Source organism: Tachypleus tridentatus, chromosome 2 (genome assembly GCF_004210375.1).
Source record: "Tachypleus tridentatus isolate NWPU-2018 chromosome 2, ASM421037v1, whole genome shotgun sequence".
NCBI classification, from domain to species: Eukaryota; Metazoa; Arthropoda; class Merostomata; order Xiphosura; family Limulidae; genus Tachypleus; species Tachypleus tridentatus.
In genome coordinates, this window is record NC_134826.1 from 139194379 (window position 1) to 139211232 (window position 16854).

The following is a 16854-nucleotide window of genomic DNA, read 5'->3' on the forward strand; positions in this document are numbered from 1 at the left end:
TGAACAACAAGATATCCACCAGGAAGGAGGACTTAAACATATTTTCCAGGATCAACAATTTTTAGATTTTTGGGATCATAACCATGACTGTTGGTCACACACATCTACAGTACTAACTGATAAAAATCTTTAAAATTTACTAAATATCATTCTAAAGTAATACCATGGGTAATTAGAGTTATTTTGATCTCCATACAGTCAGAAAATTATTTTGTATTGGAAACGAACATGGGAAATAACTTTTATCAGTTACTTTATTACAAAAGTTTTGAGATGCCTTAAATGGGTAATGAAAAAATTACAAATAAAGTACCACAAGCTGCAAAGTTATTCTATTCGAAAAAGAGTTTGGATGTGTGGAAGGTCACACAAATGAAATATAGAGAAACTTAAAAACCCACGCTGGAATGAACCACCTCATTTACTAGAATACTTGACCCAGTTGCTTCCTCATTTCATTGAGTAAAACACAATTCGACTATCATTAATTGTTTGTACCATAAAATCTGAGTAAGTGGACAATACGCAAGTGTATAATCCACTACATTGAATGTACACATGGAGATAGGTTCTGACTTGCAGGTCGAGCATTATTTGGTGATCATTGTGTCAAACTGTGAAACGGGATGCTAAGACTTGTCAAAAGGAGTTTCAGGTTTAGCCTGGACATCTTGTCAGCAGTTTCTAGTAGGTTGGCTATATAGTTAAGTAGGCGTGTTGGAAATTCTAGATGTCCTAGTAAGTTGTCTGGTAATATGTATGACTTTCTGTGCCACAATAAACTAAAGTATTAACCATATGTTGTGCCTTACAAGGGGCAGCAGTTTACTTTGATCCTAAAAAGTAGAGCTTGAGGTTTACATATTGTTTCAGACTTTTTTTGCGCAATGCTATGTAAAGAGCTTTCCGTGCGTATAGCCGTCTAATTTTGAGAAAACAGATCAAATAGAAAACACCTGGTCAACAGCAATCAGCACCAATATTTTATCTAATCAAACAGTAGGATCTGAAAGTTACTATTGTAGTAATGTTTGACACTTCCTTCTAGTGGCCCGGCATGGCCACGCGCGTTAAGGCGTGCGACTCGTAATCTGAGGGTCGGGGGTTTGCATCCCCGTCGCGCCAAACATGCTCGCCCTTTCAGCCGTGGAGGCGTTATAATGTGACGGTCAATCCCACTATTCGTTGGTAAAACAGTAGCCCAAGAGTTGGCGATGGGTGGTGATGACAAGCTGCCTTCCCTCTCCTCTTACACTGCTAAATTAGGGACGGCTCGCGCAGATAGCCCTCGAGTAGCTTTGTGCGAAGTTCAAAAACAAACAAACAAACTTCCTTCTATAAAATGTATTACTGGTATTTAATTGTATATTAAAATTATTCATATAACAATATCCAGTTTAACATCTTAAACCTTGGACTTCTGTTTGGATGATAATATGCCAATTACTTATTTTGTTATGTCTGTTTAACCTCAAGAATTTATCTATTTAAATGTTGTTAATCTGCGGTTTGGTTACGTAAGGAGTCACGCACGTGTGTTCCTAAGTATTAACTGACTTGGACCGTTGTTTCCATTGCAAAATATTTAAGGATTCTTGATGCAACATCAGCAAAAAATGTCATGCTAAAATAAGTGCTCCCCAGTGGTACAACAATATATCTGTGGACTCGCATTTCTAGAAATCGGGTTTCGATACCCTTGGCGGTCATAGCACAGATAGTCCATTGTGTAGCTTTGTGCTTAATTCCAAACTGAGTTCAACTAAAGTTATCAATGACATATTAAATTGGTTTTTAAATGGACTGAAAGCAAAGTATCTAAACCCTATTTTCTTTGAGCTTTATCTCTCTCCTAGCCTTATGTTTTCTTTCGTACAATTCATATCATATTAATCCCCGTCGCACCAAACATGCTTGCCGTGGGGGCGTTATAACGTGACGGTCAATCCCACTATTCGTTGGTAATAGAGTGGCCCAAGAGTTGGCGGTGAGTGGTGATGGCTAGCTGCCTTCCCTTTAGTCTTACATTACTAAATTAGGGACGGTTAGCGCAAAATTCAAAAACAAACATTCACATCATATTTTTTCCTATTTGAAACTTCATTGGCTAAGCTTATTCTAAAACTCACTCTGTTAAATCTTTCAAGATAATGTTAAAGTAACTGAAGTTGTTAATTTTTTCACGTCTAAGTAGAAGATGCGATGTTTCAAAGTTCGTTTCATGTCGCATATTTTCAGTAATCAACGTATACCATGCGTTTTTGCCTCACTGCAACATTTCCGAGATTATTGTGAATTTGTTGTGTGTTCTGGATATGCATTTTTAACATAACACGGTCGAGAAAGCCGTTAAGTTGATTTTATTTTAGCTATCTTTATCCATTTGTTATTCTTGGGTATCTAATATCTCTTCTGCCTCCTATGTTGCGCATTGGGCAAAGATGTCAAAAACATGTCCTTCAGTTAAAGTTCGGCCCGGCATGGTCAAGCATGTTAAGGCGTGCGACTCGTAATCTGAGGGTCACGGGTTCGTTGGGGCGTTATAACGTGACGATCAATCCCACTATTCGTTGGTAATAGAGTGGCCCAAGAGTTGGCGGTGAGTGGTGATGACTAGCTGCCTTCCCTCTAGTCTTACACTGCTAAATTAGGGACAGATAACCCTCGAGTAGCTTTGTGTGAAATGCCAAAACAATCAATTATAGTTCAGTTGTTTTCTAGAGATTGAGGCCTTGTGTGTGCTAGAAACATTACCAGTCAAGTGTTAACAAACAGTAGTTACTATGCGTAAAATGCATTTTTTTTTTTGTGAGTGTGACTTAAGGAAGATTGGATTTAGACAGTCTTAAATTTGAAGGAAAAGTTGAAATAAACCAATAAAAACTGACAGTCCAGTGTGAGGAAAAGCCAGATCATACCCTGCGTTTGTGTTATAAAGTTTAGTTCATTCTGCATTTCAGTTTGTGGCCAATCTCATTATTCCATTTTAAAACCGAACGTGGATAATAAAGGGCTTAGCATTACTTCATGATTGATATTTGACTATTTCTATTCTCAGGTGAGACTATTCAATGATTTTCTATAAGTTCATACACTTGTAGTCTGGGTGTCTGCACCACAAGAGGAATTTGTTCATATATATAATCATACAAATTATATGAAACGACACTTGTGTGAAACATCTATTTATAAGTGAAAGGTTTGTTTGTTTGTTTTTGAAATTCGCACAAAGCTACTCGAGGGCTATCTGTGCTAGCCGTCCCTAATTTAGCAGTGTAAGACTAGAGGAAAGGCAGCTAGTCATCACTACCTATCGCCAACTCTTGGGCTACTCATTTACCAACGAATAGTTGGATTGACCGTCTCACTATAACGCCCCCACGGCTGAAAGGGTGAGCATGATTGGCGCGACGGGGATGCGAACCCACGACCCTCAGATTACGAGTCGCACGCCTTAATACGCTTGGCCATGCCGGGCCCCGCAAGTGAAAGAAATACAACGTTAAAATCATTACACAATAAAAAAGCTATTACAAACAGGGACATGCTCGAAAGACTCAACGTGTTTCAATGTCCTATGACAATATCTTCAGGAGCAACGGTAATCAAAACTATGGCAGCAATTTCAGTTGAAAATTATTTGACCCCAAAGAAACGATTGGAGTCGGATGTAACAGAAAGAGGTAAAAAAATTATTTTCTCTTCACATTGCGTAAGATTTCGTGCATGGCAAGCATAACCAGTGATTAGAAAAAAACATTACATGCGTGTGCACACTTGTGTACATTCTAACAACAGAGGTCAGTGTGTGTGTTTTTCTTACAGCAAAGCCACATTAGGCTATCTGCTGAGCCCACCGAGGGGAATCGAATCCCTGATTTTAACGTTGTAAATCCGAAAACTTACAAACAAAAAAACTATAATTATTAGAGTAGCACAAAAACTGGGTGGGGACCTAAAAATCTAAATATCCGTGATTTGATGTGGGAGAAAAACGGGAGTACCCCGAGAAAAACCCTCTCCATATTCGGACTCCTGAAACGTTCGAGTAGCGCCCTGGCAAAGAGCAACGGTAAAAGTTAGGTTGTAAGTTTAGGTAGTTTAAACCCAGTTGACATACCTGGTATGTAAATAATTATGTGGGTACATAAGCTGCGACTTTGAGGTGGCTAAATGTATCGGAAATACTGCAGGCTTACGGGGAAATTTGTTTAATATATTGGTACAGTACGTGGGAATTATGTTTAATTATCCAAAATGTGAGGTGATGCATGTGGGTTTTCAAATTTCTGTCACATTCTTAATGAAAATACATTGAGTACTGTGATTGAAGAAAAAGATCGAAAATAAATATTGTTTCGTATCTAAAAATAGAACTAATAGAGTTTTTGGTAGTATTTATAGAAATATTGAATACAATATAAAGAATATTATCGTTTTACTGTATGGATCAATTGTAAGGTATTATTTGGAGTACTGTATGCATTTTTTAGGCTTCCCTTCGCTAGAAGGACACTCAGTTATTGAATAATTATTCAATTATTGACGACACCTGGGATGGTGGGATTGTCCTAAAATCTCTCAACTTGTTTGATTTTTCTGGATGTATTTGGTGAGGGTTTAAGATTATTAATGGTATTCATGATATAGATTCATCAATTGTTTTGTGTTTAACAGAGAAAAACTAGGACAATGAGTCATAAATTCAAATGTTGACAGCATACGAGTCATTATTATCTTTCAAATAACGTTATATCAAATAACTATTCCAACAAGATTTACCAATTAGTCACACATGTGTAGGTCAAATGACTACTCCCAACAAGGTTTACTTGTTAGTTACACGTATTACAGTCAAATGTTTGTTTGAATCAATCACGAAGCTATACAAGGGGCTATCTTTGCTATGTCCACCACGGGCATCGAAACCTGGTTTCTAGCGCTGTAAGTCCACAGACATACCATTGTTCCACTGGGGAGCTAGGTTAAATGACGACTCCCAGTAAGCTTTACCGGATATTAACACATATATAGGTCAAATAACTAATTCCAACAGGGTTTAGAACTTGACAACACTTATCTGGGTCGAATTACTACTCCCATTATGGTTTGCCAGTTAATCAGTCATATCTTGGTGAAATGACTAGTTCCAACAAAGTCACACGTATTTAGGACAAATGATTACTACAAGGAGTTTAATTTATTATGTACCCAGTCTAGATCAAATGTGACTACTGTAAGTAATATTTACCTATTGGTCATCGATATGTAGGGCATATGAATACTAACAGAAGCATACTATTAGTCGCCCAAACTTAAATGAAATGTCTATTGCAAATAAACTTCACCTATCAGTCAACAACAACTCGATCATATCAGTACTGTCAGTAAAGTTTCCTATTAGTTATAAAAGTCTATGTCAAATGTCTAATGCTAGATAATGTAAAACAACGGCTAATATCAATTTCCACATCTGGGTCAAGTGGCCACTGCAAGCGAGGTTTAGCTATTATTCGCTCGTATCTTGGTCAAATAAATTCTGCTAACAAACTTTATATTTTGTTTGTCGTTTTTGTATTTCCCGCAAAACTACACTAGGGCTATCTACACTGGCCATCCCTAATCTAGCAATATAAAACTAAAGGGAAAGCAGGTAATCATCATCTCCCACCGCCGAATCTTGGGCTACTCTTTTACCAACGAATAGTGGGATTGATCGCCACATTATGACGCCCCCACAATTGAAAAGGCAAGCATATTTGGTGTAACGTGGATTCGAACCCGCGACCTTTAGATAACAAATCGAGTGCTTAAACCACCTGACCATTCACTCGGGTTGTAGGTGAAATGTTTACAGAAAGTAATGTTTATCTATTAGTCACACACACCTAGGTCAAACAACAACTGCCAGCAAGATATTACTATGAGTTATCAAAATCTTGTAAGCATTGTTTACGTAGTATACATACAACTGTTGATCAAATGGCTACTGCCACCATGATTTGATTAACAGATAACATGGCTACTGCTAGCAAGGTTTACTTACTGGTAAAATTACTGCTACAATAATTTTTTCTATTATTTTTACATTTAATGAAATTTTACAAATACAATAAATACCAAATATCAGCAGATTTTTATACCCACTGAAAAATAATTGGTCTATAGTTTCACATAGAACATATAATTCAACAACAGATTTATACAATGCAATTATTTAATTTCAACACAATTCATGTGATATATGAGGGACCTCTAACAGGTTCTGTTTCTTATTAAAATAAGTATTGCATATAATCCTGATTTGTCACAAATTTACAATGTATTGTCGTTGTCTTCTGAAGACAATTGTTGTTGTTTTGAATTAAGCACAAAGCTACACAATGGGCTATCGGTGCTCTGCCCACCATGGGTATCGAAACCCGGTTTTTAGCGTTGTAGGTCCGCAGACATACCGCTGAGCCACTGGGGGGATTTCTCGATACTAGGAATATTTCACTAAGTTACTTGAGATGGAAAGATACCAATATATGTTTTACTCGAAATTAACAACGAAACAGAGAAACTGGTGCCTTATTTATGGTCACCATTAGTAAATGAAAATTGATATCTGCTAAAAAACAGATGTAATCATATTACTGACACATTTGTTACACCTATCTTTTACAATTTTATTGTACATATTTATATTGTGATGATTTTGTGTAATATAACTTGAATATGTACTAAAATATTCATTCTGATGAATAAACCAAATGTTAAAACATTATTTTAATGAGGTCGTTTTCCCCACGTGTAAATCAAAATATAACCCTTTGAGCAGTACAAATAAGATTAAGTTAATTATTTTTCTAAAGTTTCCTTTATTCTACAAGCTTCCAAAGTTATGGCAGGTGGTATGAAAAAAAAACAGAACTCTGAATAGAATAACTTCAGAAGTATAGTATAGAAAGTTGACCACACTCGATAAAATTGATTGTATTAAGATATGCAGTGGCATGTTTTTGTAGATGTAAGTCCAGAAACCATCTTTGGCATCAGTAGAGTTTGTTCATTCAATAACGCTATGCCACCAAGAGTAGTCTTGTGGCTGGAAGAATACATATAATAACCTCTTCCAAGAAAATGTGTTTATATAATGAAATTATTGAAGAGTTTAGATCTGAAAAGCACGAAATTTCAAAGGAGAAACATAAACATTGCACAGCAAAGCTTTAATACCATTAAGAAACTCCAAAACTACACTGGAACCAATCTGAAGAGACACCTTCATCCTCAAAGTGAAGGCTACGGTTTCAAAAGAGAACCTTGCAACTTATAAAGCCATTAATTGTGATGAACTTATTTCTTCCAATACCATTAACAATATAATGAACAAGGATTTGAAATTAACAATAATTATCAATCTTCTACCCACAGCTTATAATCAATGAACAATTTCTTGAGAAGGTGTTTTCTTTTCTTATAGTTATCTGCTGAGCTCACAGAGGGGAATCGAATCCCTGATTTTAGCATTATAAATCTGTAGACTTCCCGCTGTACTAGCGGGGGAAGGGGGCTTCTTGAGAAGGATGGTCGAAGAAACTGAAATTATAACAAGCCTATATTCAATCTCTGAAGTCCCCAGCTGCAATTGTAATGAGTTTTTTGATCTGCAGAAAGTGCATATAAACACGTGATCTGAGACCAAACTCGGTCATTGTTCGAAGTTTTATAGTAAAAGATCCAATGTCATAACCATGGCAAGAAACTTAAGTACAAAAACATTGCTGGTCCAAAGACTAAACAAAATCTGGAACATGTGCCTTAGTACTAGAGCCTTAGGACTAGACAAATAATTAACATCAAATGTAATCAGTATTATGGTAAAGTTAACACTTGTCGAATTGATGAACTCGATGAAAATATTTTGGCTAATTTTGCTGTCTACTTAATGTTCTCCTTACAAAACAAGATATCCTTTACACATAATGAAGAACTGAGTAGCTTTTTAAAAATTTTAGTATCCGTCCTGTAGCTCGAAGAAATTGTATTTCACACAGAAGACAACATGTCTGTGAAGCACCCTAAACTGACCACATAGTTTAATTATACTATATCATGGGCTAACTTCAGCCTTTGAACTTACGTCTAATGTTGTGAAATATTAAACAAGCATTTCAACTTTCTTCTCACGAGCTGAAATGCCACTGTATAATAAATATATACTTTGACCATGTTTAATTATGATCTTGGAACGTGTTATAAAATAACAGTTGTGAAATGCTAACAAAAGTCAAACATTTGAACACACCTGTCAAAAACAACTAACACTGTCAGAATATCATTGACAATTGAGATGATTTTCACACAGAGTGATTTTAACTAGACAGATCTGCAAGTTTAAACGATTGTGATCGGGTATGTATTTATTACATAATCTGATAACACTTAGTTGAAAATATGTTTATTCAAGACAGACTATACAGGATGAGAAACTGTATACACAAGTAATATTTCACGTCGAACCCTTAGTCACTTGGCACCATTTACTAAAGGAAAACGAGTTCACTTTACTTTCTGTATCAACCACCTCAAAGAGTACTCCATGAGTCTGAATGGTTTGTGCCGACAAACTATATGAAAATTGGTATCTCTGAACCAAAAGTCTGATTGTCCTTGAGGTTGCTCCAGTTCTTTTGGCTAACTTATCGAGACACACTGACAGAAAATGGCAGTTTATCTATAAATGTACAAGACTTTCATTCCACTGACTCGTTGTAAGTTTTAATTGTTTTTGTCTTTTCACTAATAATACTGCCAGGTAAAACTATGACGTATAAAGCAAAAGTCATTAAAGTTAAATAAATATTGTTGATCGGGTTAAAAACACTATTGATCTAATATAAGTTAAAGTGTAACCTTTTATGTAATCGATGTTATTGTTTTTAATTAATTAGAAGTATTTACAGCTTTATGCTAATAAAGTATACACCTTTCGGCGTATAATTGGAGTCGATACCATTAATTTCTTGGTTTATTTGTAAATTTGAACGAGTTGGTTGACTTATGTTTTCACTCGTGATTACATACGCGGGTCTTTTAATGAATCTACTGTAATCGGTGTCTTTTTCATCCCAAATTAATCTCGTTCTCACGATAAAGTATCCTGTAACACCTGAAACAGTTGAACGTTTCACCAATCTTGACATCTGTTACCACGAGATTAGAAAGTTTTAAACTTACGTTTAATTGATATTCGTAGTTTGAAACTTCTCAAGAAACTGACAAACAAATTATTGAAGGTTGGGGAACATTCGTCCTGTCAGACACTCAGTGTTTGAATTATATTTGTAAACGATTGTTTAACGATGTCCATGGAAGCGCTGAGGTTTGCAACGAACAACCATCGCTGTTTCGGTGAAATTTTAGAGAATGACGTTTCGGCTTCTATACAGAGGCCTCCTTTAGATCGAAGAAGACCTCTGCCTCTGTATAGAAGCCGAAACGTCATTGTCCAACAAGCAATTGGAGTCCATTAAAGTTCTATAATCTGCTATGAACAACCATTTACAATTGAAAATTAACTAAGATGTCGGAACCGGACATATCACAAGATGTTAATCTTAAGTGTTGTCCTGAAAACAGTAACAGTGTAATGTAATGTCCATTTCTAATCGTCACGAGTGCTAGCTTGAAATTTGTCTAAAAACTTGTGCCCCGTTGTTTAAACAAAAGAACCAGTCAGTTTTATTACACTGACTTTATTACATTTATGAAACAATGTTAGAATCTACAATTAGCAAGTTTTATCTGAATCATTTTACAATAAACAGAATAGAAGATGACAAAACATACTTATTTATAGGGTATATATACATATCGGTGGCATAGCCGGATACGAAATGTTGAGTAGTTATGTTAAATGGCTAGAAGGTGTTTATTAGACCCTAAACACAAAAAAACATGCAGCCTCCAATTGGTTGGATGCTGAGTGGATGAGGTGTGGCTATGTCACGTATGTATATACACAAATGCAGATAGTTAATACACAACGTATTTTTTTAAACGTATAAACCTTCGTTTTACAAGTATTCCTTAGAATTGAAAGAGAAAATTTTAAACTTCTTCGAAATGAGGCCATAATGAAACGACGAACCTTCAGAATCCTCGATTAAAAAATTGCATAAGTATAGCATATTTGCTTCAAGAAGTGAGATATTTCTTCATGTCAAGAATTATCTGAGCGGCTTTATCCAGTGTACTCTCATCCTAATAAAAAATATATATAAAAGGTCGGGTTCTTCTTTACAAAATTTATTATGTTCAAACTTTCGTATGTGAAACGTATTTTATTAAGTTAATCTCTCTGGATCAAAAGCAGTAAATAGTTATGAAACTTCTAGTAATGGACTCATATTTCGAGAAAGATAACTTTTTAATGATAAAACAAAACACGAACGCCAGTACAATGATTCCAAAACGTTTACTGAACGCGTCGTATTATCGCGTTTATGTTCTGCTTTATTATTGCGAATTTATATTTTAGTATCCTATGTTATACACGTAGATTACCTTGGACAAATTTAAGGTGAATTCAAAACGTGTACCAACACTTTACATTAATTTAAAAGTGTTACTTAATATGATAGGTTGAACTTTTAGCTTTAAAATAGTTATGTTTTTACAGGCAATTTATTACGGTTTGGTTTGTTTGTTTTGAATTTCACGCAAAGCTACACGAGGGCTATCTGCGCTAGCCGTCCCTAATTTAGCAGTGTAAGACTAGAGGGAAAGCAGCTGGTCATCACCACCCACCGCCAACTCTTAGGCTTCTCTTTTACCAACGAATAGTGGGATTGACCATAACATTATAACGCCTCCACAGCTGAAAGGGTGAGCATGTTTGGTGCGACAGGGATTCGAACCCGTGACCCTCGGATTACGAGACAAGTGCCTTAACCACCTGGCCTCAATTTATTACGAGCTATCTAGTTGACATTCTAATACATTCCTGATGAGGAGAAACCAACTTGAAATAAAAATGTATCTCAGGGCGAATGATATGGGAATTAAAACTTTTACTAATAAAGCAGAGAACAACGTTTTGACCTTTTCATCTACCGGTTAACAAAAAGGTTATCAATCGTTATAAGATACATTCTAATGCATTGATCTTTCTTTCAAAACGAAATTATCACAAACTTAAATATCAGATAATTATTTGACAATGATTTTAATAAAAACGTTTTGTTTAACTTTCTCTTTAATTTACCTTGATAACACAAAACCTGATAAGGTTTTCTCCCAAAACTTTATTTTCGTCGCTGAAATACGCACTGAATGGTAGACCCTGAAGTTTCTGAAAAAAAACACACACACAAATATATATATATATATATGCGTACAAGCATGCATACACATTGGAGTGTACCTTCCTAAACTTTTTAAATGCAACTATTATACAGCTAAGTTTGCAAGAGCGAGGATTTGTAAAATACAAAGGAGAAAAATGATAGCAGGTTGAACCACATCAGGAATATTATGTTCAGTCTTAGGCTCCTTAGGAAGAACATCGAATTGATGGAAAGGATTCAGAGGACAGTTACTAGAATGATGCACATGAAGGAGGGGTTGTTATACGAGGAGAGGTTAAGATATCTGAAACTGTCTTCTCTTGAGAAAGAGAAGAATCAGAAGAGATCTGACTGAGGTGATAAAGGAATCGATACTGTCGATGCATCATTTTTGTTTTCATATTTAACAGTGGAAATAATAGGACTAGAACACACAATATAGATTTTAGTAAGTTAGGAGTCACCTGCAGCTAAGGCATTTTAGTTTCTTAAAGGGTGGTTGGCCTTTGGAATGGGTTGCCTTCATATGTTATGGAGATGGTAAAAATAAATGGGTTTAACATAAAGCTTGATAGGTACATTAATAGTTTTAGTTTACTTCAGAGAATAGGGACGAATAGATCCCACGTTCTCCAAAACACTGTTGTTATTGAAGGCTTAAACCTATTTCTGCTATTGGACATTTGAAGTTCATCATGTTACAAAGAAAGGAGATTGAGAAGGAAAATGTATTTCAATATGATAAATATTTATAACAGAAACAGAAAAATTGTATCCTGTCTTCGTCAAGTTTATCATAAATATTAGGTTTCCTTGGTTCAACTGCTTTTACAGTGTATCATAAATATTAGCTTTCCTTGGTTCAACTGCTTTTACATGTATGATAAATATTAGGTTTCCTTGCTTCAACTGCTTTTACAGTGTATCATGAATATTAGGTTTCCTTGGTTCAACTGCTTTTACAGTGTATGATAAATATTAGCTTTCCTTGGTTCAACTGCTTTAACACTGTATCATAAATATTAGCTTTCCTTGGTTCAACTGCTTTTATAGTGTATCATAAATATTAGCTTTCCTTGGTTCAACTGCTTTTACAGTGTATCATAAATATTAGCTTTCCTTGGTTTAACTGCTTTTACAGTGTATCATAAATATTAGGTTTCCTTGGTTCAACTACTTTTCCAGTGTATCATGAATATTAGCTTTCCTTGGTTCAACTGCTTTTACAGTGTATCATAAATATTAGCTTTCCTTGGTTCAACTGCTTTTACAGTGTATCATAAATATTAGCTTTCCTTGGTTCAACTGCTTTTACAGTGTATCATAAATATTAGCTTTCCTTGGTTCAACTGCTTTTACAGTGTATCATAAATATTAGCTTTCCTTGGTTCAACTGCTTTTACAGTGTATCATAAATATTAGCTTTCCTTGGTTCAACTGCTTTTACAGTGTATCATAAATATTAGCTTTCCTTGGTTCAACTGCTTTTACAGTGTATCATAAATATTAGGTTTCCTTGGTTCAACTGCTTTTACAGTGTATCATAAATATTAGCTTTCCTTGGTTCAACTACTTTTACAGTGTATCATGAATATTAGGTTTCCTTGGTTCAACTGCTTTTACAGTGTATCATGAATATTAGGTTTCCTTTGTTCAACTGCTTTTACAGTGTATCATAAATATTAGCTTTCCTTGGTTCAACTGCTTTTACAGTGTATCATAAATTTTAGGTTTCCTTGGTTCAACTGCTTTTACAGTGTATCATAAATATTAGCTTTCCTTGGTTCAACTGCTTTTACAGTATATCATAAATATTAGCTTTCTTTGGTTCAACTGCTTTTAGTGTATCACAAATATTAGCTTTCCTTGGTTCAACTGCTTTTACAGTGTATCACAAATATTAGCTTTCCTTGGTTCAACTGCTTTTACAGTGTATCATAAATATTAGGTTTCCTTCGTTCAACTGCTTTTACATGTATTATAAATATTATGTTTCCTTGGTTCATCTACTTTTACAGTGTCTCATGAATATTAGGTTTCCTTGGTTCAACTGCTTTTACAGTGTATCATAAATATTAGCTTTCCTTGGTTCAACTGCTTTTACAGCGTATCATAAATATTATGTTTCCTTGGTTCAACTGCTTTTACAGTGTATCATAAATATTAGCTTTCCTTGGTTCAACTGCTTTTACAGTGTATCATAAATATTAGCTTTCCTTGGTTCAACTGCTTTTACAGTGTATCATAAATATTAGCTTTCCTTGGTTCAACTGCTTTTACAGTGTATCATAAATATTAGCTTTCCTTGGTTCAACTGCTTTTACAGTGTATCATAAATATTAGCTTTCCTTGGTTCAACTGCTTTTACAGTGTATCATAAATATTAGCTTTCCTTGGTTCAACTGCTTTTACAGTGTATCATAAATATTAGCTTTCCTTGGTTCAACTGCTTTTACAGTGTATCATAAATATTAGCTTTCCTTGGTTCAACTGTTCAACTGCTTTTACAGTGTATCATAAATATTAGCTTTCCTTGGTTCAACTGCTTTTACAGTGTATCATAAATATTAGCTTTCCTTGGTTCAACTGCTTTTACAGTGTATCATAAATATTAGCTTTCCTTGGTTCAACTGCTTTTACAGTGTATCATAAATATTAGGTTTCCTTGGTTCAACTGCTTTTACAGTGTATCATAAATATTAGCTTTCCTTGGTTCAACTGCTTTTACAGTGTATCATAAATATTAGCTTTCCTTGGTTCAACTGCTTTTACAGTGTATCATAAATATTAGCTTTCCTTGGTTCAACTGCTTTTACAGTGTATCATAAATATTAGCTTTCCTTGGTTCAACTGCTTTTACAGTGTATCATAAATATTAGCTTTCCTTGGTTCAACTGCTTTTACAGTGTATCATAAATATTAGCTTTCCTTGGTTCAACTGCTTTTACAGTGTATCATAAATATTAGCTTTCCTTGGTTCAACTGCTTTTACAGTGTATCATAATATTAGGTTTCCTTGGTTCAACTGCTTTTACAGTGTATCATAAATATTAGCTTGGTTACAGTGTATCATAAATATTAGGTTTCCTTGGTTCAACTGCTTTTACAGTGTATCATAAATATTAGCTTTCCTTGGTTCAACTGCTTTTACAGTGTATCATAAATATTAGGTTTCCTTGGTTCAACTGCTTTTACAGTGTATCATAAATATTAGCTTTCCTTGGTTCAACTGCTTTTACAGTGTATCATAAATATTAGGTTTCCTTGGTTCAACTGCTTTTACAGTGTATCATAAATATTAGCTTTCCTTGGTTCAATCTAGCTTTTACAGTGTATCATAAATATTAGGTTTCCTTGGTTCAACTGCTTTTACAGTGTATCATAAATATTAGCTTTCCTTGGTTCAACTGCTTTTTTACAGGTTTCCTTCGTTATCATAAATATTAGCTTTCCTTGGTTCAACTGCTTTTACAGTGTATCATAAATATTAGCTTTCCTTGGTTCAACTGCTTTTACAGTGTATCATAAATATTAGCTTTCCTTGGTTCTGCTTTTTTGTTAAATATTATGTTTCCTTGCTTTTACAGTGTATCATAAATATTAGCTTTCCTTGGTTCAACTGCTTTTACAGTGTATCATAAATATTAGCTTTCCTTGGTTCAACTGCTTTTACAGTGTATCATAAATATTAGCTTTCCTTGGTTCAACTGCTTTTACAGTGTATCATAAATATTAGCTTTCCTTGGTTCAACTGCTTTTACAGTGTATCATAAATATTAGCTTTCCTTGGTTCAACTGCTTTTACAGTGTATCATAAATATTAGCTTTCCTTGGTTCAACTGCTTTTACAGTGTATCATAAATATTAGCTTTCCTTGGTTCAACTGCTTTTATCATAAATATTAGCTTTCCTTGTTCAACTGCTTTTACAGTGTATCATAAATATTAGCTTTCCTTGGTTCAACTGCTTTTACAGTGTATCATAAATATTAGCTTTCCTTGGTTCAACTGCTTTTACAGTGTATCATAAATATTAGCTTTCCTTGGTTCAACTGCTTTTACAGTGTATCATAAATATTAGGTTTCCTTGGTTCAACTGCTTTTACAGTGTATCATAAATATTAGCTTTCCTTGGTTCAACTGCTTTTACAGTGTATCATAAATATTAGCTTTCCTTGGTTCAACTGCTTTTACATGTATGATAAATATTAGGTTTCCTTGGTTCAACTGCTTTTACAGTGTATCATAAATATTAGGTTTCCTTGGTTCAACTGCTTTTACAGTGTATCATAAATATTAGGTTTCCTTGGTTCAACTGCTTTTACAGTGTATCATAAATATTAGCTTTCCTTGGTTCAACTGCTTTTACAGTGTATCATAAATATTAGCTTTCCTTGGTTCAACTGCTTTTACAGTGTATCATAAATATTAGCTTTCCTTGGTTCAACTGCTTTTACAGTGTATCATAAATATTAGGTTTCCTTGGTTCAACTGCTTTTACAGTGTATCATAAATATTAGCTTTCCTTGGTTCAACTGCTTTTACAGTGTATCATAAATATTAGCTTTCCTTGGTTCAACTGCTTTTACAGTGTATCATAAATATTAGCTTTCCTTGGTTCAACTGGTTCAACTTTTACAGTGTATCATAAATATTAGCTTTCCTTGGTTCAACTGCTTTTACAGTGTATCATAAATATTAGCTTTCCTTGGTTCAACTGCTTTTACATGTATGATAAATATTAGGTTTCCTTGGTTCAACTACTTTTACAGTGTATCATGAATATTAGGTTTCCTTGGTTCAACTGCTTTTACAGTGTATCATAAATATTAGGTTTCCTTGGTTCAACTGCTTTAACAGTGTATCATAAATATTAGCTTTCCTTGGTTCAACTGCTTTTACAGTGTATCATAAATATTAGCTTTCCTTGGTTCAACTGCTTTTACAGTGTATCATAAATATTAGCTTTCCTTGGTTTACAACTAGCTTTCCTTTTACAGTGTATCATAAATATTAGCTTTCCTTGGTTCAACTGCTTTTACAGTGTATCATAAATATTAGCTTTCCTTGGTTCAACTGCTTTTTTAGTGTATCATAAATATTAGCTTTCCTTGGTTCAACTGCTTTTACAGTGTATCATAAATATTAGCTTTCCTTGGTTCAACTGCTTTTACAGTGTATCATAAATATTAGGTTTCCTTGGTTCAACTGCTTTTACAGTGTATCATAAATATTAGCTTTCCTTGGTTCAACTGCTTTTACAGTGTATCATAAATATTAGCTTTCCTTGGTTCAACTGCTTTTACAGTGTATCATAAATATTAGCTTTCCTTGGTTCAACTGCTTTTACAGTGTATCATAAATATTAGCTTTCCTTGGTTCAACTGCTTTTACAGTGTATCATGAATATTAGGTTTGCTTGGTTCAACTGCTTTTACAGTGTATCATAAATATTAGCTTTCCTTGGTTCAACTGCTTTTACAGTGTATCATAAATATTAGCTTTCCTTGGTTCAACTG

General features: G+C 34.5%; 1 protein-coding gene across 2 annotated transcripts in view; it reads right to left on the reverse strand.

Moving 5' to 3' along the window:
• Nucleotides 1–9727: 9727 nt before the first annotated feature.
• Nucleotides 9728–16854, reverse strand: part of LOC143245235 (kynurenine aminotransferase-like) — a 42975-nt gene continuing 35848 nt past the window's right edge. For both annotated transcript variants that reach the window (XM_076491360.1, XM_076491359.1), the window contains 2 exons: nt 11255–11341; nt 9728–10251 (listed from right to left, as the gene is read on the reverse strand). In XM_076491360.1, coding sequence (XP_076347475.1) covers nt 10186–10251; nt 11255–11341 — 153 coding nt within the window. In that variant the 3' untranslated portion in view covers nt 9728–10185. The remainder of the gene's footprint in view (nt 10252–11254; nt 11342–16854) is intronic.